This window comes from Schistocerca cancellata, chromosome 2 (genome assembly GCF_023864275.1).
Source record: "Schistocerca cancellata isolate TAMUIC-IGC-003103 chromosome 2, iqSchCanc2.1, whole genome shotgun sequence".
NCBI classification, from domain to species: domain Eukaryota; kingdom Metazoa; phylum Arthropoda; class Insecta; order Orthoptera; family Acrididae; genus Schistocerca; species Schistocerca cancellata.
The window spans coordinates 783,814,280-783,840,354 of NC_064627.1; the positions used below are offsets into that span (position 1 = coordinate 783,814,280).

The 26,075-nt window shown below is 39.7% G+C and overlaps 1 protein-coding gene across 3 annotated transcripts in view; it reads right to left on the bottom strand.

Annotated features, from left to right (window-relative positions):
* LOC126162634 (actin-related protein 5) overlaps positions 1–26,075 on the bottom strand; it is a 181,029-nt gene that overhangs the window by 110,124 nt on the left and 44,830 nt on the right. For all 3 annotated transcript variants that reach the window (XM_049919265.1, XM_049919263.1, XM_049919264.1), the window contains exon 5: positions 11,934–12,152. In XM_049919265.1, coding sequence (XP_049775222.1) covers positions 11,934–12,152 — 219 coding nt within the window. The remainder of the gene's footprint in view (positions 1–11,933; positions 12,153–26,075) is intronic.

The following is a 26,075-nucleotide window of genomic DNA, read 5'->3' on the forward strand; positions in this document are numbered from 1 at the left end:
AATTTCTTTTGAACTGCCTTATCACTAATATTTTAATTACATGGGACTAAGACCCCCCCCTATGAACCATAGACCTTGCCGTTGGTGGGGAGGCTTGCGTGCCTCAGCGATACAGATAGCCGTACCGTAGGTACAACCACAACGGAGGGGTATCTGTTGAGAGGCCAGACAAACGTGTGGTTCCTGAAGAGGGGCAACAGCCTTTTCAGTAGTTGCAAGGGCAACAGTCTGGATGACTGACTGATCTGGCCTTGTAACAATAACCAAATCGGCCTTGCTGTGCTGGTACTGCGAACGGCTGAAAGCAAGGGGAAACTACGGCCGTTATTTTTCCCGAGGGCATGCAGCTTTACTGTATGATTAAATGATGATGGCGTCCTCTTGGGTAAAATATTCCGGAGGTAAAATAGTCCCCCATTCGGATCTCCGGGTGGGGACTACTCAAGAGGATGTCGTTATCAGGAGAAAGAAAACTGGCGTTCTACGAATCGGAGCGTGGAATGTCAGATCCCTTAATTGGGCAGGTAGGCTAGAAAATTTAAAAAGGGAAATGGATAGGTTAAAGTTAGATATAGTGGGAATTAGTGAAGTTCGGTGGCAGGAGGAACAAGACTTCTGGTCAGGTGACTACAGGGTTATAAACACAAAATCAAATAGGGGTAATGCAGGAGTAGGTTTAATAATGAATAGGAAAATAGGAATGCGGGTAAGCTACTACAAACAGCATAGTGAACGCATTATTGTGGCCAAGATAGATACGAAGCCCACACCTACTACAGTAGTACAAGTTTATATGCCAACTAGCTCTGCAGATGACGAAGAAATTGAAGAAATGTATGATAAAATAAAAGAAATTATTCAGATAGTGAAGGGAGACGAAAATTTAATAGTCATGGGTGACTGGAATTCGAGTGTAGGAAAAGGGAGAGAAGGAAACGTAGTAGGTGATTATGGATTGGGGGTAAGAAATGAAAGAGGAAGCCGGCTGGTAGAATTTTGCACAGAGCACAACTTAATCATAGCTAACACTTGGTTTAAGAATTATGATAGAAGGTTGTATACATGGAAGAACCCTGGAGATACTAAAAGGTATCAGATAGATTATATAATGGTAAGACAGAGATTTAGGAACCAGGTTTTAAATTGTAAGACATTTCCAGGGGCAGATGTGGACTCTGACCACAATCTATTGGTTATGACCTGTAGATTAAAACTGAAGAAACTGCAAAAAGGTGGGAATTTAAGGAGATGGGACCTGGATAAACTGAAAGAACCAGAGGTTGTACACAGTTTCAGGGAGAGCATAAGGAAACAATTGACAGGAATGGGGGAAAGAAATACAGTAGAAGAAGAATGGGTAGCTCTGAGGGATGAAGTAGTGAAGGCAGCAGAGGATCAAGTAGGTAAAAAGACGAGGGCTAGTAGAAATCCTTGGGTAACAGAAGAAATATTGAATTTAATTGATGAAAAGAGAAAATATAAAAATGCAGTAAATGAAGCAGACAAAAAGGAATACAAACAGCTCAAAAATGAGATAGACAGGAAGTGCAAAATGGCTAAGCAGGGATGGCTAGAGGACAAATGTAAGGATGTAGAGGCTTATCTCACTAGGGGTAAGATAGATACTGCCTACAGGAAAATTAAAGAGACCTTTGGAGATAAGAGAACCACATGTATGAACATCAGGAGCTCAGATGGAAACCCAGTTCTAAGCAAAGAAGGGAAAGCAGAAAGGTGGAAGGAGTATATTGAGCGTCTATACAAGGGCGATGTACTTGAGGACAATATTATGGAAATGGAAGAGGATGTAGAGAAAGACGAAATGGGAGATATTATATTGCGTGAAGAGTTTGACAGAGCACTGAAAGAGCTGAGTCGAAACAAGGCCCCAGGAATAGACAACATTCCATTGGAACTACTGACGGCCTTGGGAGAGCCAGTCCTGACAAAACTCTACCATCTGGTGACCAAGATGTATGAAACAGGCGAAATACCCTCAGACTTCAAGAAGAATATAATAATTCCAATCCCAAAGAAAGCAGGTGTTGACAGATGTGAAAATTACCGAACAATCAGTTTAATAAGCCACAGCTGCAAAATACTAACACGAATACTTTGCAGACGAATGGAAAAACTAGTAGAAGCCGACCTCGGGGAAGATCAGTTTGAATTCCGTAGAAATACTGGAACACGTGAGGCAATACTGACCTTACGACTTATCTTAGAAGAAAGATTAAGGAAAGGCAAACCTACGTTTCTAGCATTTGTAGACTTAGAGAAAGCTTTTGACAATGTTGACTGGAATACTCTCTTTCAAATTCTAAAGCTGGCAGGGGTAAAATACAGGGAGCGAAAGGCTATTTACAATTTGTACAGAAACCAGATGGCAGTTATAAGAGTCGAGGGACATGAAAGGGAAGCAGTGGTTGGGAAGGGAGTAAGACAGGGTTGTAGCCTCTCCCCGATGTTATTCAATCTGTATATTGAGCAAGCAGTAAAGGAAACAAAAGAAAAATTCGGAGTAGGTATTAAAATCCATGGAGAAGAAATAAAAACTTTGAGATTCGCTGATGACATTGTAATTCTGTCAGAGACAGCAAAGGACTTGGAAGAGCAGTTGAACGGAATGGATGGTGTCTTGAAGGGAGGATATAAGATGAACATCAACAAAAGCAAAACGAGGATAATGGAATGTAGTCGAATTAAGTCGGGTGATGTTGAGGGTATTAGATTAGGAAATGAGACACTTAAAGTAGTAAAGGAGTTTTGCTATTTGGGGAGCAAAATAACTGATGATGGTCGAAGTAGAGAGGATATAAAATGTAGACTGGCAATGGGAAGGAAAGCGTTTCTGAAGAAGAGAAATTTGTTAACATCGAGTATAGATTTAAGTGTCAGGAAGTCATTTCTGAAAGTATTTGTATGGAGTGTAGCCATGTATGGAAGTGAAACCTGGACGGTAAATAGTTTGGACAAGAAGAGGATAGAAGCTTTCGAAATGTGGTGCTACAGAAGAATGCTGAAGATTAGATGGGTAGATCACATAACTAATGAGGAAGTATTGAATAGGATTGGGGAGAAGAGAAGTTTGTGGCACAACTTGACCAGAAGAAGGGATCGGTTGATAGGACATGTTCTGAGGCATCAAGGGATCACCAATTTAGTATTGGAGGGCAGTGTGGAGGGTAAAAATCGTAGGGGGAGACCAAGAGATGAATACACTAAGCAGATTCAGAAGGATGTAGGTTGCAGTAAGTACTGGGAGATGAAGAAGCTTGCACAGGATAGAGTAGCACGGAGAGCTGCATCAAACCAGTCTCAGGACTGAAGACCACAACAACAACAATGGGACTAAGGCATTGATTAACAAGAATGACCTCTCAACTCACTGATTTATAACAATATCAGGCTTGTTTGATGTTATAGTTCGTTCAGTATGTATTCGTTGATTGGAATATTGTTATGATCATCTGTCATGACTGCTTTAGGTGTTTAGTTGTGTCAGTTTTAGGAGAGATTAGTACCAGCAGAGTTGAAGACATTTGCCAATGAAAATGTAAGCACACCACATTGTGCCTCTTGAAGTATTTATTCTTTATCAACATTGGGTAGCCTGATTTTATGTGAACTGTTGTCAAAGAATGTACTTCAGAAAGTCAACATCTACTGACCTGAGTGGTTTTTACTGTTACTTTTATGAAGTTCGTCATCCTCAAGACCTGTCTGCGTGTAGCCATTTTCCCTCTCTGAAGCCACAGATGTGTCTAATCTCTGTCAATGTTAAAGTTCTCCGGGCTGCTTGGGTATTGACCACGCAGCCTGAGCTGCTTCCGTGTCTCAAATTTGATATTACAACAACAAGGGGAGTCAGTGTCAGAATCCTCTGGATTCTGTGAGAACTTTCTTGCAGCCTTCTTAGGATGGGGAATAGTTACTGTTTCTGTTTACCATCTCTCAGTTGTGGCCATGCAATTCCCTTCTTCACAGGTCGTTATACAATCTGGAGAGGGAGCAAGTGATTTCCCACTATCTGCCCCACTACATCAAAGGAAGCAAGTAAAGGTTGTTTTGCAAAGTTATACTGAGCCTCTGCAGAGTGCACTATGAATCACGCCAATGCAGTGTGCAGACAGGCCTGGTTGGGTGTGTTTATTTTCCACAAAGTGTGTTAGCACTAAATGGAATTCAGATATGAGTTATTAATAATACAAACAAAATAAACATGTATGGACAGGATTTACATAAATCTCTCCACACTGTTCGACACTGCTAGTGAGGAAACTGATTCTTCGTCACCCTGTACAGCAGCTATGAGTATAGTGTTCTTTCAGAAATGAGAACTTCCCCCATGAGTGCTGCTCACTTTTCATTTTGCAGACTATATCTCCCCAGCATTATCTGTCCAGTCCTCTTATGCCAATAGACAAAATAACTCCACTACAGAAAAATGAATATGACCTTTTTTTGTGGAAAATTTAATGTAATTTAATTTTGTAGTGGGAAGCATTTTTGCTAGAAGCTGTGGTTTTTGAGTTATATATATATATATAATAGAGGGAAACATTCCACGTGGGAAAAATATTTAAAAAGAAAGATGATGAGACTTACCCAACAAAAGCGCTGGCAGGTCGATAGACACACAAATAAACACAAACATACACACAAAACTCTAGCTTTCGCAACCAACGGTTGCCTCGTCAGGAAAGAGGGAAGGAGAAGGAAAGACAAAAGGATTGGGTTTTAAGGGAGAGGGTAAGGAGTCATTCCAATCCCGGGAGCGGAAAGACTTACCTTAGGGGGAAAAAAGGACAGGTTTACACTCGCACACACACACACATATCCATCCACACATACACAGACACAAGCAGACATGTCTCCTTCTTGCTGAAAAGGACTGGTAACTGCAGACATCCTTGCTACCCTGTGTGATAGGTGAATTTTGTAGGTAGCACTCAAAAGGGGGTGGGACTGAGAAGGAGATGGACAAAGAGAGAGGGGAGCAGGCAACGGGCCGAGACAGAGGGGAGGGGGCGACGGGCCGAGACAGGCGGGAGGGGGCGACGGGCCGAGACGGTGGGTGGAATGCGGTGTCAGACCTAGACAAGGAGGAGGGGGCATTGGACCGAGACGGGGGAGGGGGGGGGGAGGAGGTGGAGACGGACTGAGAAAGGGGGTGAGGTGGAAACGGACCGAGACAAGGAGTGAGGTGCAAATGGACCAAACCCGGAGGAGGGAGAGGAGATGTGCACAGAGAGGGTGGGAAGGAGATGGGCAGTGATGGGAGAGGAGGATATGAATACAAAGAGAGGGATTAGGTGGTGAACAGGTTGGATGGAGGAAGTAAGAGATAGACAAAGAGGTGAATGAGAAGGAGACGGACAGTGAAAGGAGTGAAGAGGAGATTTACAGAGAGATTGGTTAGTAGGAAACTCACAGAGAGAGGAGTGCGGAGGAGATGCACAGAGAGAAGGGGTAGGAGTACATAGAGTAACAGAAGACAGGAATAAGCAAAAATCTGGACAACTGCTAACACTGGTATGAAGTACCTTTTGCCACACTGTGTACAGCATCCTGGAATATCTATGTAGATGCAGAAATGAGGAAGACAAACAAAAACAGTAGACTATGGTGAGAGAAGAGAGAACCAAACAGTTCAAATAAATCCAGAGACAGCCAGTAATATTTCAGGCAAAATGCACTCTAAGATATTCGATGTATGAAATCAATTCTCCTCGTTCTTAATCATAGGTGTGATTATGTCCAAACAAACACCGGGGTTGGCTTGGCTCTAAAACAACTGGTATTCCTGTCATTCACACATTCTCTCAGTTTTATCCCTCTTTCCAACGGTACAAAAAACTCACTGATCTCAAAAGAATTAAGTTTTAACATCAACCAAATAAACAAAAAATATTATTGTACACTTCGTGAATGTATCCTGCAGTTATTGATCTCAACAGAAGAAAATATAGTATCAGCAACAGCTTACAAATGTAAACTGTGATCCACTAAGGAACTGATAGTGGAACAAGAAAGAAAACACACAGGTAAAATGAATGCGGCAAATAACAAAATCTCAATCAAAACAAGAAACTAATCAGCTGTTAAAACGTGGGTTTTTTTTTTTTTATAATTTCAATCATTATGTCAGTTTGTGCAGCAGAAAAAAGTAAAGGTTTGGTATTTCATACAGTTCATTCAATTAGTAAACGTTAATATGGCAAACTATCATGATGCAGAATATGACAATAATTACTTTTTATTTTTTTGACTTTTGCACAAACAAGAGGTAAGGACTAATTACATACACTACTTTGTACAAGCATGTTCTTGCATTCCAGCAGTATAAGAAGTCTTCACACAAGAAATAGCATTAAAGTGCTATACATGTTAGACGAGAGGCAAAGAATGTAATATCAGGCAAATAAAAATTAACTGTGGTTAAAATTAAGTTGCACGCTTTCATATTGTTCATGATTTTGTTAACCCTGTGAATTGCCGTGATGAATATATCTGTCCACTCCCTGCGAATTCACAGTGTATTTTACAGTTATATTTGTCCTCTGCATTATGTAGCAAGTATCTAGTGAGAATTACGAGTTATCAGTCTGCTCTTGAAATTGTGGTATTAGTTGAGCTTTTTTCACTAGATGGCAGTTCTCTTTGGGCAATACTTGGAGACAGAGCAGTTGCTTTTACAAAGAGACGATAATTTCAGTGAGAGTTCTGGAAATTTTCAAGATATGGATGTTGAGGCTAATGAAAGTAACTTCGATTCAGAAACATTTGACGACAAGACACTACTGTAGCAGATGGTACATTGGCCATTTGTACATGATAGTTCAATTTGTGATCAATATTTGTACAGTGATGGCAGTGGTACAGTTGAGCCCTAAAAAAAATATGATGTGATAAGGAGTCTTATGTGTTTTGTGGATTATGCTGTGTGCAAAGTAATAGTGGAATAGATGAACTTACATGAACATAGTTCATAGCTTCTCATCAGAATTAAGCAGCACACTCCGAGGCTCACAGTTGGCAGGATACTACAAGGGACGATGTAAAAACACTTATTGGAATGCTCATACTTCCAAGTAATTCTTCACATACCAGAACACAAGATGTACTTTTCAAAGAGAGAACCAGTTCACACGCCTTTTTTCAGGAAACTGATTAGTGAAAACCAGTTTCACCTTTTATTGGAATTCGTCCACTTTGCTGACAATATCTCGTACGATCCACTAGGCACTGTCAGCAGAAAACTATTCAAAATTCACCTGTTTATGGAGCACCTGCAGTGTAGTTTCAGATCAGTATATGTGCCATAAAGGTACATCACAGTTTTCAAATCACTGTTGCTCTGGAAAGCATGGCTTGGATGGACGCAATTTATTCCATCAGAATGCAACAGATTTGGCATCAAATTCCCTAATTCTGTAAAAGCAGCTCTAGGTATGTATGGGACTTTATTGTTTACACTCGAAAGGACATTAACCCTAGGATGCATATATAGGGCCTCCGAGGCCCTTGTATGTCTTCATTTTTAAAAAAATTCTGCAATTTTTTGCTTGATTTCAAACTGCTTTCCAATACTCTTTCACTAAGAATGTGACATTCCTCCTATCAAGTCTGAACGAGATACCTTTTTAAGTTTTTTGTATAGTTCAATACGTTTACCCATACACAATGAATGCGTAAGCAGGGCTTCAGAAGCCCTCACGCATTTATAATGTTCTTTAGCCTATATTGTCTTCAACATTTGTTTGGGAGCAGTTATTAATTCAACAATAACTGTAGTGGTATTTCCAGAAACAGGAGTGCCAACAGCAGCAGTAGCTGTAGTAGTAATAGTATAACTAAAAAATAATACACATTAATTTCACATACTGGCAATGTCGGTCTATTATTGATCTTTTTGCTATCATACGTTTTATTACTGCGTAGTATTGTTATCCTGTGCTGCTCCTGTCTGCCTCATTGTTACTGTAGTTTGTTTGTTGCTGCAAGGCCCATATTGTTACGAGTATGACTCATTTGGTGCTGCACAAGTTGCTGTTCGAGAGACACGCCTTTTGCTATGGCTTTGACACGCAAAGTAAGAGAATCAGTACATGCAAATGCAGCTAATTTTGAAAGTGTCGTGGCTCAGTGGCTTGAAGAAGATGATTCTTGCGAGGAAGGAAATGTTTTTGAAGATGCAAGTAGTGAAGAATCAGCCAATGAACCTGCAGATGTGAATATTGAGGCAGATGACAGTCCTTCCGATAATATTACTTCATCAGAGTCTGAAAATGAAGAACCACCACAAAAAGGTATAGAAGACAACACATACATTAGTCGGAATGGAACGATTTGGAAATTAGATCCTCCAGCAACTTTTCGTACAAAACAAAATGCAATTTTATGTGAACAATGAATAATAACTTTTTGTCAAAATATTGCCTATATACATAATATTGTGAATAATGAGTATGTTTTAATTGAAGAAATTGGTTGTAATAAATGTTATAAAACTTAAACTGCAACTTATAAGTGAATTAATAAAATTATTTGTATATGTTGTATGTAAATGGGTGTAACTAATAATAATTTTCACTCTTAGAGTTTTTTAAAAAAAAATTAATAAAATGTTAATCAGGCCCACCAGATCCTGTTACTGTATCTTAGGAATCTTTCAATATGACAATAAATTTGACAGAAATAAATTTAACTCCAAAGAATGATTATATGAAAAGAGGAAATTTTAAATTAGGGCAGGGCCTTGGAGGCCCTGCATATGCATTCATGTGTGTTTTCGGCACCATGCATCCTAGGGTTAATTATGGTAGCCACTATCCAGAAGGGACAACTGGTACACCAGTCCAGATTTGGTGGACAAACTATCCAGCAATAACACCGACATTGTCAGCACAATGCGGCAAGACAGAAAAGGGTTCCCTGACACTATAAAAAAGGAAAAATTTAAGAAAGAAGAGGACATAACAGGGTACAGAGGCAAACAGATGGCAATGAAATGGAAGGACAAAAAGAGATGTTGTTATAATAAATGAAAAGCACTAGTTTGCTTTTATTCTACAGTATAACTTTTATTGTGTTAACTGGTTTTTGGCCTACAGGACCATCTTCAGACATTTACGGAGTATTGTCACCAAAGAAGTTACAATGTTTGTAAACAACACTGAAACAGAAGTTAGACACGAACACTGAAGCAGAAACATACAGCAAGTAACATCTTTGACAGTGTGGTGGTAATGCATGTAAAAAAGTAAAAAAAATTGAACAGTAAATAAAAAAATAAAAAGGGAGTAGACAGGGAGAAACTAACACAAAATAGGAACAGCATGTCTACATAACAGTATCCCGTCCTTTTTTCCCCATAAGGTAAGTCTTTCCGCTCCCGGGACTGGAATGACTCCTTACCCTCTCCCTTAAAACCCACATCCTTTCGTCTTTCCCTCTCCTTCCCTCTTTCCTGATGAGGCAACAGTTTGTTGCGAAAGCTTGAATTTTGTGTGTATGTTTGTGTTCGTTTGTGTGTCTGTCGACCTGCCAGCACTTTCATTTGGTAAGTCACATCATCTTTGTTTTTAAGTATAACAGTATCTATTAATAAACAAAACTAATAAAATAAAATAAAATAAAATAAAATTAGTACTTGAGAAGACTACTACAGTGGTATAAAATGTGGAGAATGAGATAAAAAAAAAGAAAAACAATTAAAATAAGAAAGAATTATCAATGTAACTACAGAATATGTTGTTGTGGTCTTCAGTCCTGAGACTGGTTTGATGCAGCTCTCCATGCTACTCTATCCTGTGCAAGCTTCTTCATCCCCCAGTACGTTACTGCAGCCTACATCCTTCTGAATCTGCTTAGTGTATTCATCTCTTGGTCTCCCTCTACGATTTTTACCCTCCACTCTGCCCTCCAATACTAAATTGGTGATCCCTTGATGCCTCTGAACATGTCCTACCAACTGATCCCTTCTTCTAGTCAAGTTGTGCCACAAACTCCTCTTCTCCCCAATTCTAATCAGTACCTCCTCATTAGTTATGTTATCTATCCATCTAATCTACAGAATATATAGGGAACTTAAGTAATATCAATAAGATACACAGAAAATTATAAATGTGGGAAAATGGAGGAGTGTGAGGGAACATACTGTAAATGCAATCTTTGAGAGTGTGATAGTACTGCATTTTAAAAGGAAAAAAGACTGAACAATACACAAATACAAAAGGAGCAAACAGGAAAAACATTAACACTATACTCAAAACAGTGATTATGTAACAGTTCTGCAATAAATAAATAACGGTTACATAATCACTATATTGAGTATAATGTTAATGTTTTTCCTGTTTGCTCCTTTTATATTTGTGTATTGTCCAGTCTTTTCTTTTTTCCTTTTAAAATGCAGTACTACCACACTCTCAAAGAATGCATTTACAGTATGTTCCCTCACACTCCTCCATTTTCCTGCATTTATTTTTTTCCGTTTATCTTATTGATATTGCTTAAGTTCCTTATATATTCTGTAGTTACATTGATAATTGTTTCTTCTTTTAATTGGTTTGTTTATCACTCTCCACATTTTATACCTCCTTAAGCAGCCTTCTCAAGTACTAATTTTATTTTATTTTATTAGTTTTGTTCATTAATAGAAACTGTTATGTAGGCATGCTGTTCCTATTTTGTGTTAGTTTTTCCCTGTCTATTCCCTTTTTATTTTTATTCATTTACTGTTCACTTTTTTCTTTTTTACATTGCATTACCACCACACTGTCAAAGATGTTACTTAATGTATGTTTCTGCTTCAATGTGGCTGTGTAACTTCTGTTCCAGTGTTGTTTACAAACACTGTAACTTCTTTGGTGACAATACTCAGTAAATGTCTGAAGATGGCCTTGTAAGCCGAAAACCTGTTAACACAATACAAGTAATACTGTAGAAAAAAAGCAAACTAGTGCTTTTCATTTTTTATAGTCTTGTTCTACAGAGAACCGATGGAAGATGCAGTTAACAAGATGATGTTACGGTCTGCGCCTTCCATGATGATACATTCATAACTGTAAACTCAAGTAGGGAATCGTTCAAAAGCCACACGTTGTCACTGATTACAACAACAATATACAAGGTATGGATAGGTGCAACTGAGAGTTGCATGGCTACAGTTACTAGATGGCCAGGAGCAGGCTGGAAAAATATTATCAGAAGGTATTCTGCCACTTGTTGGAGGTTGTGTACTTCAATGCATATGTTCTGCACAAGAAGCATGGTGGCAAACACAGCAAATGAGCTTCATGATTAGTCTTGGCGAACAGTTGGCCTTATATTCACCACAACAAGACAGATCAGTAGGACACCCACCTAGAACACCAAAAGCAACACACCTTACAGCCAGGCATTTTCCACACCTTCTGCCACCCACAATGAAGAGAAGACTGACAAGGAGATCTGTGGTGTGCGTGGCAAAAGGCCTTCGCAAAGAGCCTTCATCAAGTACACAGAATGCGCAGTTTCCTTGTGTGCAGTACCTTGATTTAAAATGTTTCACAATGAAGACGACTGGTAATATTGTGAAAATAAATATCATTAACTCCTGCAATATATTTTATTCATTCCCAACCATCATCAATTTAAATTCAAAAATGAAAACTTTTATGTTTTAGAAAAATACACAGCACCATCGTGCCAGGGCGCGCTAGTGCATATTACCTGCTGAGGAACAGATGTGTGCATGTGAACTACCCACTTAAAAGGTTATGGGCCACATCAATGGCAAGAGCAAAAACCTCTCAGAACATTAACTTTAATAATGTTTCACTTTCATGCAGAATCAGATAAAAACACACAGAAAATAAATGCAAGAATTTCAAAACTTTGCTTGAAAGCAACAGCTGCCAACGTTATTTACAGTAATTTCCATTACATACCCTCTCTTCACGCTTTCTAGCGTTTATCTCTGTGAGTCTACGGGCCAGCTCCTTTCGGCGTTCACGTTGTTGCTCTGGTGTAAGACCTGTTGGTGCAGGTGGTGCTGTGTAAGGAAGTTGAATGCGGATGACATTTTCTTCATAGTAATCTGTGTCAGCCCACAGAGAAAGTTGCTCAGTGTAGTCCGATGCTACACTACCAAATCTGTGGATTATCTCCTGAAATATATTCATGTAATTATTCAAGTTGCTTCTTCCATGTTTACAGTTATAAAGGTAGGGTACACAACTAATAATTTTAGTACAAAATGGAATATTAGAAACAAGAACAAAAAAAAAGCACACATCAGAATTAGAAACCACCAACATTATATTCTGCACTGTGGTCAAATATCTACTGTTTTACTGCAATGCTCTCAGCACTCTAAATACTGAATGGGGTGGGCTGGATACAGTAGTTTCTAATAAGTAACTCAAATTAATATCCATGTGGTGTTATTAATTGCACTAAACAGTATTACTAATAATTAAGAAGCAAGGTGAAGTGTGTTTTTTGCTTATCAATCATTTGATATTATGTAGTCATGAAGCTAAGGAAACGGTTGCAAAGCATTACTTCATGATTTACACTACCACCCTCACTCAGTATCGAGGCTGGAAATGAGATTAGATCTAAATACCCTTGTGTGTGAGGGTCTGTTTAAGCCACAAACCGTCCAACTACAATGGCTGTCCAGCAAAGTAAATTCTGAAACTATCTCATGCATGGAGGAGTGATGTAGTGGGGTGATTTCAGAATAGCTGTGTTGTCCAGCTCTGTCAGTTTTGCAGAAAGATTACTGAACTGTAGCTTGCCCCATATCTGTAAATCAAAATGGCCACTATCACTGAAAATCCTGCTGCTCGTGAATTATTATTATAATCCATTTTCTGGCGTGAATAATGTGAAAGCATATACATTCACAGTGGACTTTGTGCAGTATACAGAGTGAGTATTATATGACAGAGAGAGAGAGCTGTAAGAAAATGGTGCCATCTATTTCAGCAAGTAAGCTGAACATCCACAATGAACAAAGAAGCAGATGATCATCTGTTATGATATATGAACTTGTCGCAAAGATGAACAACAGAATCAGGGAAAATCATTGGTTCACAATTCCAAAATTATCAATCAGTTTCCGTCAGGTATCACAGGCAGTGTTGGATGAACTTTTAACTGATAGGCTTGGTTATCAAAAATTTTGTGCACGATAGGTCCTGAAGCTTTTGACTAACATCCACTAAACAAGGGAATTAAACTGTTCTTCCTTAAGATAAGAAATTTTCATGTCGCCCATATTAAGTTAAAAATTTAAAGAAAAATATGCTTATCATTTCAGGCGAAGTGTCGCCTAATGGATTTTATCATGGCCAAGTAGAGTGTAACATGTTAGAGGTAGTTCCAAGTCCAACTCTCATATGAAGGACAGTGTAAACTTTAGCAGTGGTATAACACAAGTCCCAACTTCCATCTCAACCAACACTTAGTTTCGAATGAAAGTCAGATCCCAGCTGCCAATGGAGGTGATTTGAGTGGAATGTTCCACCCTGATCCTCTCATTGTCTCTCTAGCTGGTCAGTACTCCAGTTATCCTTTACATCTTAACAAGCTCACTTTTTGGTGAGCAAAACTGTCATTTTCTACCTGAGCGACATCAAATAGGCCACGAAAGCATATGATTTAATTGTGTCTTTTTTTATATGATTTGTGTATTAAAATGTTGTTTTTCTGTATAATTCATGCCAAAGAGCGGAGATCTTGGCAGTGATTCATCAGTGTTCAACCTATGCAGCAAATCAGCAGAGCAGGTCCCTAACCACAAGAGCGTTGATGGTCCGCAACAGCGAGAACATCGTGTCCTCACTGTCAACATCACCTTTATGTATTATTGTTAACTTGATGTTTAACATGAATTTATGAAAATGTATTAGTTCGCAAGAAGGTCTTAAGTTTGTATGAGTATTGTATGTCATGTCGATGTATTATAAATAAAAAAGAGTGTTATTCAAATAAGTCTATTGAAGAGCATACTAATTGTACCAACAAGCTATACGAAAGTTACTGAAGTTGGACTTACTTGGAGAAAATGTTTGAAAGTCAACATCTGATGCATCTGAAGGAACAATAGGTCTTCAATTATTAACAAACACTGTTTTGGAGTTACTAGTGAGCCACTTAATTTTGAAATATGATAAACTCGGAACCTATATTGAAAGTGTTGCCAATTTTACGAAAAGTGGCTGAAGTGTAGTTTCGAAAGTTAAAAAAAGTACTGAAAATCTTAACTTTTCTAAAGTGACTAAATGTGAACAATACAGTGGACTATTTTATTTAATTTCTAATGCATAAATTTGATTTTGGTAGTAACTCAATAGTAATACCAGACTAATATGGTTACACAAACGTACAGCGATAGAACCTGTGAAGCTTACTTATTAACTATGTCAGATTAGAGGTGCGTGATAGGAAAGTGGACATGGGATTTTTAAAGAATAACAAATTTTAATCTTAATCACAGATATTAACTGACACTGAAGAAGGAAATGCAGTAGAGCTGTTAAAGAGTATCTTTGGCCGATTGAATTTTATTGATGTGATGTGTCACTGTTTAGTGAAACAGAAAAGCAATTCTTACATGACGACATTGATTTATTTGAAATTTTAAAGACAGTTCCCTCTCAATTAAGTAGGATGCTCTTGTTATATATACAAGCAGTATCTGGAATCTATTTTCTATTAAGGAAAATATAAATTAATTATGAAGAAATTTTCACGAGGTGTTTTCCCACTGATTAACATGGTCATATACATTTACAAAAAATCCATTCGAAGAATATTAATTTTTAATGCATCTGAAGAAAGAGTATAATGTCTTATCACATCCAGAATACACCATCTGGTCTCTGTGGGTTATTGAAGAGACAGGGGCATTCAATTATCCACATCAAGCAAGAGAGTATGTGACCAGTCGAGGACAGGACATCAATATTTAATAGTGCACCCAGGACATCTCAATATTTAATAGTGCACATCTTAAATATGTTCCACACATCTGTTAGTTTACTGGCAGAATTGATAAGGAGCCCAAAAACTGTTGCCACACCCTCCTTTTGCTCTTATTAATTATACAGTGGCATTCAGCCCTCATCACTCAAAAGACTGTAGTTTTCACCAGACAGCCTCTACAGGTCTTAACGCCAATCTTCAATTGGAAAACTATAATTATTCTGTGTAGAGAAAGTCCGTCACACAGCTGTCCAGAATATTTTGGCGTGAACAATAGAATAGATTAATGGAACAGGATTAACCCATAGTAGTGATGAGGTGTGTGTTTTGTCCCTATTCAGAACATATACTTTCTATCAAGAGTTAGTAATGGAGTAACAAAACAAACGTTGAGTAGTCATCTCTATAGAGCACCAACTGGCAGTGTAATTGTGTGACAAGGCTGGGTATTATTGTCTACAAAATCATTATGGGCAGTTAAATACTAAAATAATCACTTTATTCAGCACATGCTACAAACAGCAATTGTTTGTAAACTTAATGTTTACAGGAAGAGATGAATCGTGGTATTCATCATTTACAAGGATAGCAACACCACATTCAGCCCTCTCTCTACTGAGCTTATCCATTCTGTGAAGACTATACAACCTCTTAGAACACATGTGTCAGACATTCTAAAATAGGTGCGTTGTAGGTAAAAGCAAGGGATTGTTTGTAAATGAAACAATTTCTCCAACCAACTCCTGAACCTGTCAATGCTCTATTGCACTACAGAAGCCGCTTTAGTGTTACGGAATTACGTTTATCCTTTGGCTTTTGCCAAGTTGGCAAGATTATGGTGGTTGGATGTTTGGATGAGGGGACTGGCAGTTCCCTTATGCATACTTTAAATTATATAAAATCAATTGGCAGAGAGCATTGCCTGACAAATCAGTGAAATTCAAGTCAGTGAGATGTAACTAAAAGAAGGGATTGGTTGATAGGACACATTCTGAGACATCAAGGGATCAGGAATTTAGTATCTGAGGAAAGTGTGAGGGCTAAAAATCGTAGAGGGAGATCAAGAGATAAAGACAGTAAGCAGATTCAGAAGGATGTTGGTTGCAGTAGTTATTCAAAGATGAAGAGGCTTGCACAGGATACAGTAGTGTGGAGAGCTGCATCAAACCAGTCTTTGGGCTGACAGCTACCACTACCACAACAACAACAACAACAACAAAAACAAAAAACTGATATGAGGTTTCAGCCTAATTTCCCTTGCCATTTCATTTTTTGGATTTAAAACTGGTGACTTTTTCATCTTGTAGCCTTGATATCTCTCTCTCTCTCTCTCTCTCTCTCTCTCTCTCTCTCTCTCTCTCCCCCCCTCCTTCCCCCCCCTCTCTCTCTCACTCTCTCTCCCTCTCCCCTTCCCTTCCCTTCCCCGCCTCCCCCTCCCCCCCCCCTCTCTCTCTCTCTCTCTCTCTCTCTCTCTCTCTCTCTCTCTCTGTGTGTGTGTGTGTGTGTGTGTGTGTGTGTGTGTGTGTGTGCATGCGCGCGCACATGCATGCACACACACTTTCCACAAAATGTGAAACTCCTATTTAGCACAGTATTCTAAAATCTTTTTAAAGTGTGGGTAAAATGACAAGGCTTAACAAACACCCAAGAATGTGTGGCTGACTGATAATTTATTACTTACAAAAATGAATCAACCATCTGATACCCAAATAAATACTCTGCCCTAATATTTCATTAAATAGACTTTTATAATCTGTGCCACAATTCGCACACTGTTAGCTACAATTGCAGGACAGAGGCACAAGTAAAGCACCGTCTGATCTCTTATCTTAAAATAAAACAAAGTATGGTATACCGTATTCTGTACGCAAAAGGCACCACACAATGGATGGTCCTCTACTTGGAGGAAGAAGCCAAGTACCATCACATTGTGGCTTGTACATATACAAGTGAGAAGGATTTAATTTCATCCTTGTAGCCAGAAGGATGTATAACGTAACTACAGTTTATTATCCATTGCTTAGCACCCTTTAGTTGTAGCAACCCTTTTTTTGTTTCATTTTCACCTAACTCCACAGCAATGTGGAAGCATGAAGACACACTGCACACTGAGCCACAGATTTTTCAGAACTTCCTTCCCTGGCTGCCACATCTATTAATCAATTTCTCCTAATTCCTAGGTGCCCCGGTACCCATTAGAATGACACCTCAATTCCCCACTTTTGTACATGGAAGAGACCATTATGGATATTCTGGATTACTTTTATCTGCTGGCAAAAAGTGTACAGATTGAAGGTCACACACAGTCACAGCATATAAGGAACTTTGTAATCCAAATACAATGCATTCACTCCACTGACCTCAAGATTTCACATACTTTAATTAGTAGGCTGATCATGACACAATCAGGGAAAATTGCAGAACATGAAGAAATGCAATTTCTCCTGTACCTCAATAAACTGAATTAACCTCGGCCTCTTTAGTAACCAAAGGAGTACTTGGTTACAGTCCTAGGTTTGGGTTGGTAGTTGTCCCACATCAACTGACACTATCTCACGCTTTGTACTGAACCCAGGTGTCATTTCCTGGGACAATTTCTGAAAATTTGTCCCATGGATGGGCAAGCAGTGCTTTGATATGCCTGTGATTCTGGAACAGCGAGAAACCCATATGTCTGAGCCATTTGGAGATGCTGGCTATAATCTGTCTTCCCCTCTATTTTAGTTTGATTCTGCAGCAATCAGATTTTGTATATGAGACTGTTAACAGAGAAAAAACAGTTTATTGCTAAGCAAATTTGACCATGTTGCCCTATACAAAAATGTGTATCTGTATTTAAAGAAAATCTCAAAGTTCCTCAAATTTATGTGGAAAAATGTTGCTGTAAAAGGTTAAGCGTACAGATCATTTTACTTCCTAACAACGCCTAGGCTCAACCCTGCTCACATTAACATTTAAATGTATTCCACTTTCGCAAGCTACTTACTGACAACAACAATGCTGTTTTGTCTCCTGATCTCATATGTAACAACACACATCTTCTGCAAATAAACCATATCAATGTCCACTGCTACCCTATCTACACTCCTGGAAATGGAAAAAAGAACACATTGACACCGGTGTGTCAGACCCACCATACTTGCTCCGGACACTGCGAGAGGGCTGTACAAGCAATGATCACACGCACAGCACAGCGGACACACCAGGAACCGCAGTGTTGGCCGTAGAATGGCGCTAGCTGCGCAGCATTTGTGCACCGCCGCCGTCAGTGTCAGCCAGTTTGCCGTGGCATACGGAGCTCCATCGCAGTCTTTAACACTGGTAGCATGCCGCGACAGTGTGGACGTGAACCGTATGTGCAGTTGACGGACTTTGAGCGAGGGCGTATAGTGGGCATGCGGGAGGCCGGGTGGACGTACCGCCGAATTGCTCAACACGTGGGGCGTGAGGTCTCCACAGTACATCGATGTTGTCGCCAGTGGTCGGCGGAAGGTGCACGTGCCCGTCGACCTGGGACCGGACCGCAGCGACGCATGGATGTACGCCAAGACCGTAGGATCCTACGCAGTGCCGTAGGGGACCGCACCGCCACTTCCCAGCAAATTAGGGACACTGTTGCTCCTGGGGTATCGGCGAGGACCATTCGCAACCGTCTCCATGAAGCTGGGCTACGGCCCCGCACACCGTTAGGCCGTCTTCCGCTCATGCCCCAACATCGTGCAGCCCGCCTCCAGTGGTGTCGCGACAGGCGTGAATGGAGGGACGAATGGAGACGTGTCGTCTTCAGCAATGAGAGAAGCTTCTGCCTTGGTGCCAATGATGGTCGTATGCGTGTTTGGCGCCGTGCAGGTGAGCGCCACAATCAGGACTGCATACGACCAAGGCACACAGGGCCAACACCCGGCATCATGGTGTGGGGAGCGATCTCCTACACTGGCCGTACACCACTGGTGATCGTCGAGGGGACACTGAATAGTGCACGGTACATCCAAACCGTCATCGAACCCATCGTTCTACCATTCCTAGACCGGCAAGGGAACTTGCTGTTCCAACAGGACAATGCACGTCCGCATGTATCCCGTGCCACCCAACGTGCTCTAGAAGGTGTAAGTCAACTACCCTGGCCAGCAAGATCTCCGGATCTGTCCCCCATTGAGCATGTTTGGGACTGGATGAAGCGTCGTCTCATGCGGTCTGCACGTCCAGCACGAACGCTGGTCCAACTGAGGCGCCAGGTGGAAATGGCATGGCAAGCCATTCCACAGGACTACATCCAGCATCTCTACGATCATCTCCATGGGAGAATAGCAGCCTGCATTGCTGCGAAAGGTGGATATACACTGTACTAGTGCCGACATTGTGCATGCTCTGTTGCCTGTGTCTATGTGCCTGTGGTTCTGTCAGTGTGATCATGTGATGTATCTGACCCCAGGAATGTGTCCCTTCCTGGGACAATGAATTCACGGTGTTCTTATTTCAATTTCCAGGAGTGTATCAATGTAACACATCCAAACTCATAAACCATCACTATAAAAAATTATTCAAATAATTTTGGTGCACCATATCTACACACGACCAATCCATGCGAACCCCGAACAATGACACTTTACCCGCATACTGGCGTGTGATCAGGAGTGCTTGGGCATCGTTGAACATAAAAATAGCAAGACAATGCCCTCGGGGAAAAAAAATAATAATAATAATAATTTGCACTCAGCTCCGAAAGTTACAGAGAATAAGCGATGCTTAAGGGGTATGATTTACTATGTCATACTAATACCAATGGCTGTACCCCTTAAAAGTTGTCAGATTATACATGGTAGCTCCCAATCTCAGTGCAAAAGCTGGGTGTGAGGTTAATTCTTTACGCATTATGACCAGCCATATCATATCAACCTGATGCCCTCATGATTTATAGCATTACTGATTGTGTCATAAGAAAGTCTCCCTGCAAAACCTTCCAACTAAATCGTGTCTCTACTAGTAATGTATCAGGAAACCCTTTGGTATAACAAACTCCTGAAGGGTCACATTGTCAATGATGGAATGATACTTCCTCAATCCTGGTTAGAGTGGTTAGGAAGGTGTTTGGTTTCAGTATCCACACCTGACAATGACTGATCATTTGTTCCTAATTCTTCCCTACACAGCTTACAAATGCAACACTTGAGTCACTACTGACACCCATTAAGTTAATCACTAGTTTGAGAAGTAGGCCCAAAACTGCCTCCTTTCACGAGTTGGGACCAGACTTTAGTATAAAATTTTAGGGAGATTTTCTTTGGTTTATTGTCAATGTAGCGATCATGCTATGCTTGATTTGTTTGCAAAAAGGTGCAGAATCATATGCCTCAGTATCATCTGGATTCAGCTCTCATATGGATATACTGTCTCCCTAAATAGAGAGACTTTTTTTTCCTGACAGTATACAGTAGCAGTCGCCACTTTATTATATAATAAAAAATAATAAATGTTTAGATATGTGTAAATAACAAGATTAATTTTTCGGCATGTCAGACAAGCACAATAAGCTGAGCTATGCCTGTAAATGGGTAAAGAATCTTTTCACATTAGTTTCACATAAACAAAATAGTCTTTCTGTTGTTGTCGATTAATGCTTACCAATTAATAATACCACATCTGATCGCCGTATCCACATACAAAATCTTGACCTTGTCTGTCATTTGTTTTGTAATTGGATCTTTGTAATAACTCGAAGTACACAGGTGGGCTTATTGGATTTTTATATATTGCAGTACCACTTGGAATAAAACCTCAGTTTTTCACTGGTGAAATACCACTATATTATTTCTTCTACACACACAAAAAATACAGACTTTTTACTTCTTCTCACAATCAAAATGAGTACCACCAATTTCGCTCTAAAATAATGTGCGTCTACCTTTGTTCATTAACAGAGAGTGAGTCCCTCCTCTTACCAAGGAACAGGATAAACATCTTGTGTTTTTTAACATTTGAAAATCAAAAATACATGATGGTAGGTGCAGGCTCTATGCTGGGCTATTGCTTCACCTTTTCTCTTTTCCTTTGGGGAAAAAAAAGGACATAAAAGCAAGAAATGCAAAAGGTACATCACATGGAGAAAGAGCAACTGCATATTGAAGGCATGTAAGTGGCAGCAATTGTCTTGGTGAAACAACAGTTTTAATGGCAATTTTTCTACATACTGTATAGGGACAACCCTCTTTCAGTGCAAATGCTATGCAGGGTGGTCAGAAACAGTCTGAAATGCTTGTAAGTGCATTTCAGGAGAGGTTGTGCTGGAAATAATTGTTGATAAAAAAATTTATATGTTGTGACATTACTGAGTTATTTAACACTGAAGTTAGCTAATAAGGTCATTGCACACGCAAGTTCAAGCAGTCTGCCAAGATGGTCGCTAAACATGTTCTTTGCTTGGTTTCCTCAAACTGAACAAATGTAGCATTTACTCGTATAGCTTATCACTTCCAAAAATGGCACATTTTAACTGGTAATGAGCACTTGAACAAATGGTAACTCACTGCATTAGCGCATTTAGCATGTGCAAGTGGTTGAATTTGCACACACAATGACCTGACTGGTTAACTTTAATGCTATATAACTTTGAAATTGAACAACATATCGATTTTCTTTCTGGACAGTTATTTCACAATACAACCTCTCCTGCGACACCCTTAAAGCTCTTCAGACTCTCCTTTGCCAGTCTTTCACCTAGCAACCTGGAAGTCTGCGAGGTTCTCTGTAGGAAATCTGCAGTTAAACTTCTGCAGAGCTACATCTCTCTCCACAACTGCTGAGTAGAAATCTTCATTCCAACACCGAATGTGATATACCTGGAGCTCATTGAAGATTGTGGAATGAATGTATAATGTGACCCACAAACTCTTTGACATTGTTGCTGTGTTCAAATACAGATGGCTGTAACATGCCCATTTAGCATTGCTGAACAGCCATTTTGGTGGATTTCTTTTGGGCACAGTTCAGTCTATTACATGTATTCAGACTGTGAGAATCCAATATTTAGGCCAACATATCAATGAAAACAATCAATTTTTGAAGATATTGTGTAATTGGATGGATAAAAAATCCATGTGTGTGTTTTACTGCCACCGCTTGGTGAGCAGATTTTTTTTTATCTACCCAATTAAACTGTATTATTAAGATTTAGGCCAGTTAGATAAAATGCATGGTTCAATACCACATTTGGCTTTGAAGTATTTGATAACTTTCTAGTTCTGAAATGCACAATACATGGTTTCTGTTGAAGCAAATGATACATAGGAGCACTTTCAGCAATAATATTTTTCTTATTTGTTTGTCGTTAATAAGAACATTTCTATAAGTTATAAAACATAAGCACAGTATTCCAGAAAGACTGCCATCCTATTAATTTCACTTTAAAATGGGGAAATAGGAATGGGAACATAATTTTGAAGACAAATATTTTTAGAAAAAAATGTAACTACCCTTCAGATACTTCACCCCAATCATAACATATATCATTAAATCGTATCATTTTATCATTTTATTTACACTGTTCCCAACTGCAATTTATTATCCATTATTTAAATAATTTCCTATTGTTTACAAAAATATAGCTTCACAAAAAAGAAATTTATTTAATGTAAAATCACTTACCAGCAATATGTACAAAATGCTTCATACACTTCATATTATGGAACCTTTGATCTCTAATTTGTAATTATTTAACATATCCATTGGAATTATTTTCATTCTTCGATTTTCCCACACATGGAAACACAAAATTTTGTCTACATTTGATTTTAGTAAAATAACTGTAATGACATTAGACATATCCAGAATGTTCAACAGCAAATACCCAAATTGAAAATATCTGTCAAAAGCACATCAGAACTCAGTTCTCAGCCCATAGTTCACTTTAATATCTTACTTTTTCACAAGCCATCCGTAGTTCAATTGTTTCATAAATGTGCAACATGTATGTAATTTGTCATTCAAGTGAATGAAAACATATGAGTTGCTCTAGCAATTTCTGAATGTCAAGTACTTGTCAGTCAATGGGCAACAATGTGTGTGTCTTTTAGTTTTGAGTGCTTTTATCTAGAGAATGAAAGTCTCTGTTTTACTTGTGCAGAAGTTACTTTTGAAGACAGCACAAGTAGAAAAGAAGATACATGTTTTAATCAAAACAGACTAAAGAACCTTGACCATTATTAAGATGTAGATGACAGGAAGCCAACCCCTGAACAATTTGGCTAGGGATGAGTCCTTTTAAATATTGTTCTTCTCAATTATTTATTCATAGTGCAGCATGAGCAGTATCAACTCTAGAAATGCACTCACTGACAAGTATCTCAGATCCTAATTAAGGTAAAAATTACACTACAAGACCACAGAGTAGTGACTGGAGTGCAAGCTGTTTACCACTTCTCATTGCAAAGACTGAGGACAGATGTCTATGGCAGAGAACTGATCCATGGCAGTGCCCAAACGAGTGATTAGTCTGAAGTTCAAGAAAGGCCTTCTGAAGATAGAGGGCTGAAACTCAAATATGTTCATTGCATATGTGGTCTGCTCAGGAAAGTCTACCCCCTACCTATTTTAACCTACTGAGGAACAGCCCTTTTACACTTAACAGCCACAAGATAGGAACAATTAAATTATAGACTTCACTGCTTCCCAAAATCATAAATATCCTTCTTGTAATCCTTCACACCTCAGTCACTGAATACTGCTCACCTCATTCAATGTCTTGCTTTGCACCCACCCACCCACCTTAAATAATATTTTTGCTTTTCTTATGCCTCTTCTGCTCCCAATCCCTTACGCCAAAATTCATACTCCCGAAAAAGATCCAGCTGGAAGACCCATCCCTTATATCCATCCACATCTCCTATTCCACTCCTGTCACTGGCATTGCCTACCCCATCAGTGGCAGAACACCTGCAAAGCAGCAATATTATATATCAACTTCATGGTACCTACTACACCATTCTATATGGAGATAGCCATCAACAAATTATCCAACTTTCACTGATTCATTCCACATCATTTTGATAATAGAATTTTTAAAAAGATCTATGGAACATGTAACCAAGCAAGCAACCAACCAAACAACCTACCTCAATGAATTGTCACCACCAAAGTGTGGCCAAAAATCAACTTGCAGCACACCCGCACAGTCACTGATCACCTTTAAGCCTTGAGTATATGCAAAACCAGTGCTGCATTACTGAGGAGCTGGAAGAGATGCAATATTAACAACATTGCATGTCAATGCTGCTCTCACCTTACTCTCTTTGTCTTACTGGTGGCTAACAAAAGATTGTAAAGGCAGCCGCATCTTCTAGGACAGCAACTGTGACAGGCTCCAACAGTGCTCTGATCCCACCAAATCTGTACAGTGAGGACCAGGGTGAAAATAGTGGAGCAGAAAGTCTCATGATATGGACCTCTCCATGCGACAACTGTTAGCTTTGTTCTCCCTTTCTAGTGTATGAGTGGGGGCTTATACAGCCTATTTGGGTCTTGTTGACATACATTTATTTCTGCACCACATTTTTCTACGTTTAATATCATGGCGAACATCTGCTCCTAGAGGACACAATCTATTACAGCATACACAATACTTTGTTTTCCAAGATGATCCAATGGCAATAAAAAGAAATAGCGATCACTATTTGGGACACAGCTGACCTTGTCCTATCCAGGTATCTTGAAAGAGAAACTATTCAATATCTATTTCGAGTTTGTACCCTTCCATCTGGGGACTCTAGGGAAGTTTCTGGAATGCTAAATTTACCTTAAGATTTCTGTCTTGCCCCTTTGTTCATTCAGCCTGTCTTGCAATACTGGACAATCAAAGTTTGCCAATAAATACATGCACAAAAAGTCTCTAATCTGCCGACTAAACTCAGTCTCTTCTGAGGATACCAACTGAAATTTACTACAAGCCTCATGTTTTAATAAAGTACTTGCAAGGTATATATATTCACAGTCTGATTAATAATATAGCTGTTGGATTAAAGTCGCTCGAGATAAACACTTGTATATTTGGGCACTGCCAGCTACACAATCTGTCATTTCAAGCCTATCTCCGTCTGCCCCTCCCCCGCCTCCGCCCCCACCCTTGCCCTCGCCCCTGCCCCCACCCAACTCTCACATGCATGCTCACACCAGGTTTTCGTTGGTGGTTGGTTCAAAAGGGGAGGGGGGGGGGGGGGGGGGAAGGGACCAAACTAAGAGGTCATCAGTCCCTTGTTCCTAATAAAACAATGCCACAAGGGTGAGAATAAAACAGACGAGACATATAACACAAAATGGAAAGAAAGGAAAGACCACAAGAATGAAGGAAAGACAATAAACACTAAAGGAACAAAAGAGGACAAGAAAACAACAGAGATGCAAGAAACAGTTAGAAGAGAGTAAAACAAGGAAGCAGATTACAGTGGCTGGCCGACCACAAAAATAAAAAGGAAAAGCCAGCCACCCTGCAACACAATAACACCTCCACCCTAAAAGCACTAGGAGGGAGGACACAGAGGGACAAAGGACATGCACTAGAACTCAGATTGAATGATAAAACCCACCCTCACAGATGAAACATAAAACTCAATCAGCCGATGAGGCATTGTCTGCTAAAATCAATGACAACAGTCTGGCAACCAAAAGTGAAGTTGCAGGGCAGCCAAAGAAGGACAGAGCAGAAGCATATGGGCCACTGTGAACCGGGCACCGGTGGGTCTTCACGGCACAGGAGGTAGCCGTAGGTCACCCAGGCATGGCCAATGCGGACCCGGCAGAGAACCACGGAGTCCCTGCGAGAGGCCCTCATCAAGGACTTCCACTCATTCATGGTCCCCTTAATGATTTGCAGTTTGTTGTGCATACGGAGATTTTGTCATTCCGTCCCCCAAAGCTGAAAACCCTCATGGCATAATAACGAACGCAGGTCAGTTGTGGGGATACCCATCTCCAGAAGTGGTTTCTGTGTAGCCTGTTTGGCCAGTCTGTCAACAAGTTCATTTGCTGAGATTCCAACATGACCAGGGGTCCAGACGAACATCACTGACCAACTGGACTGCTCCAGGGCATAGAAGGACTCCTGGATG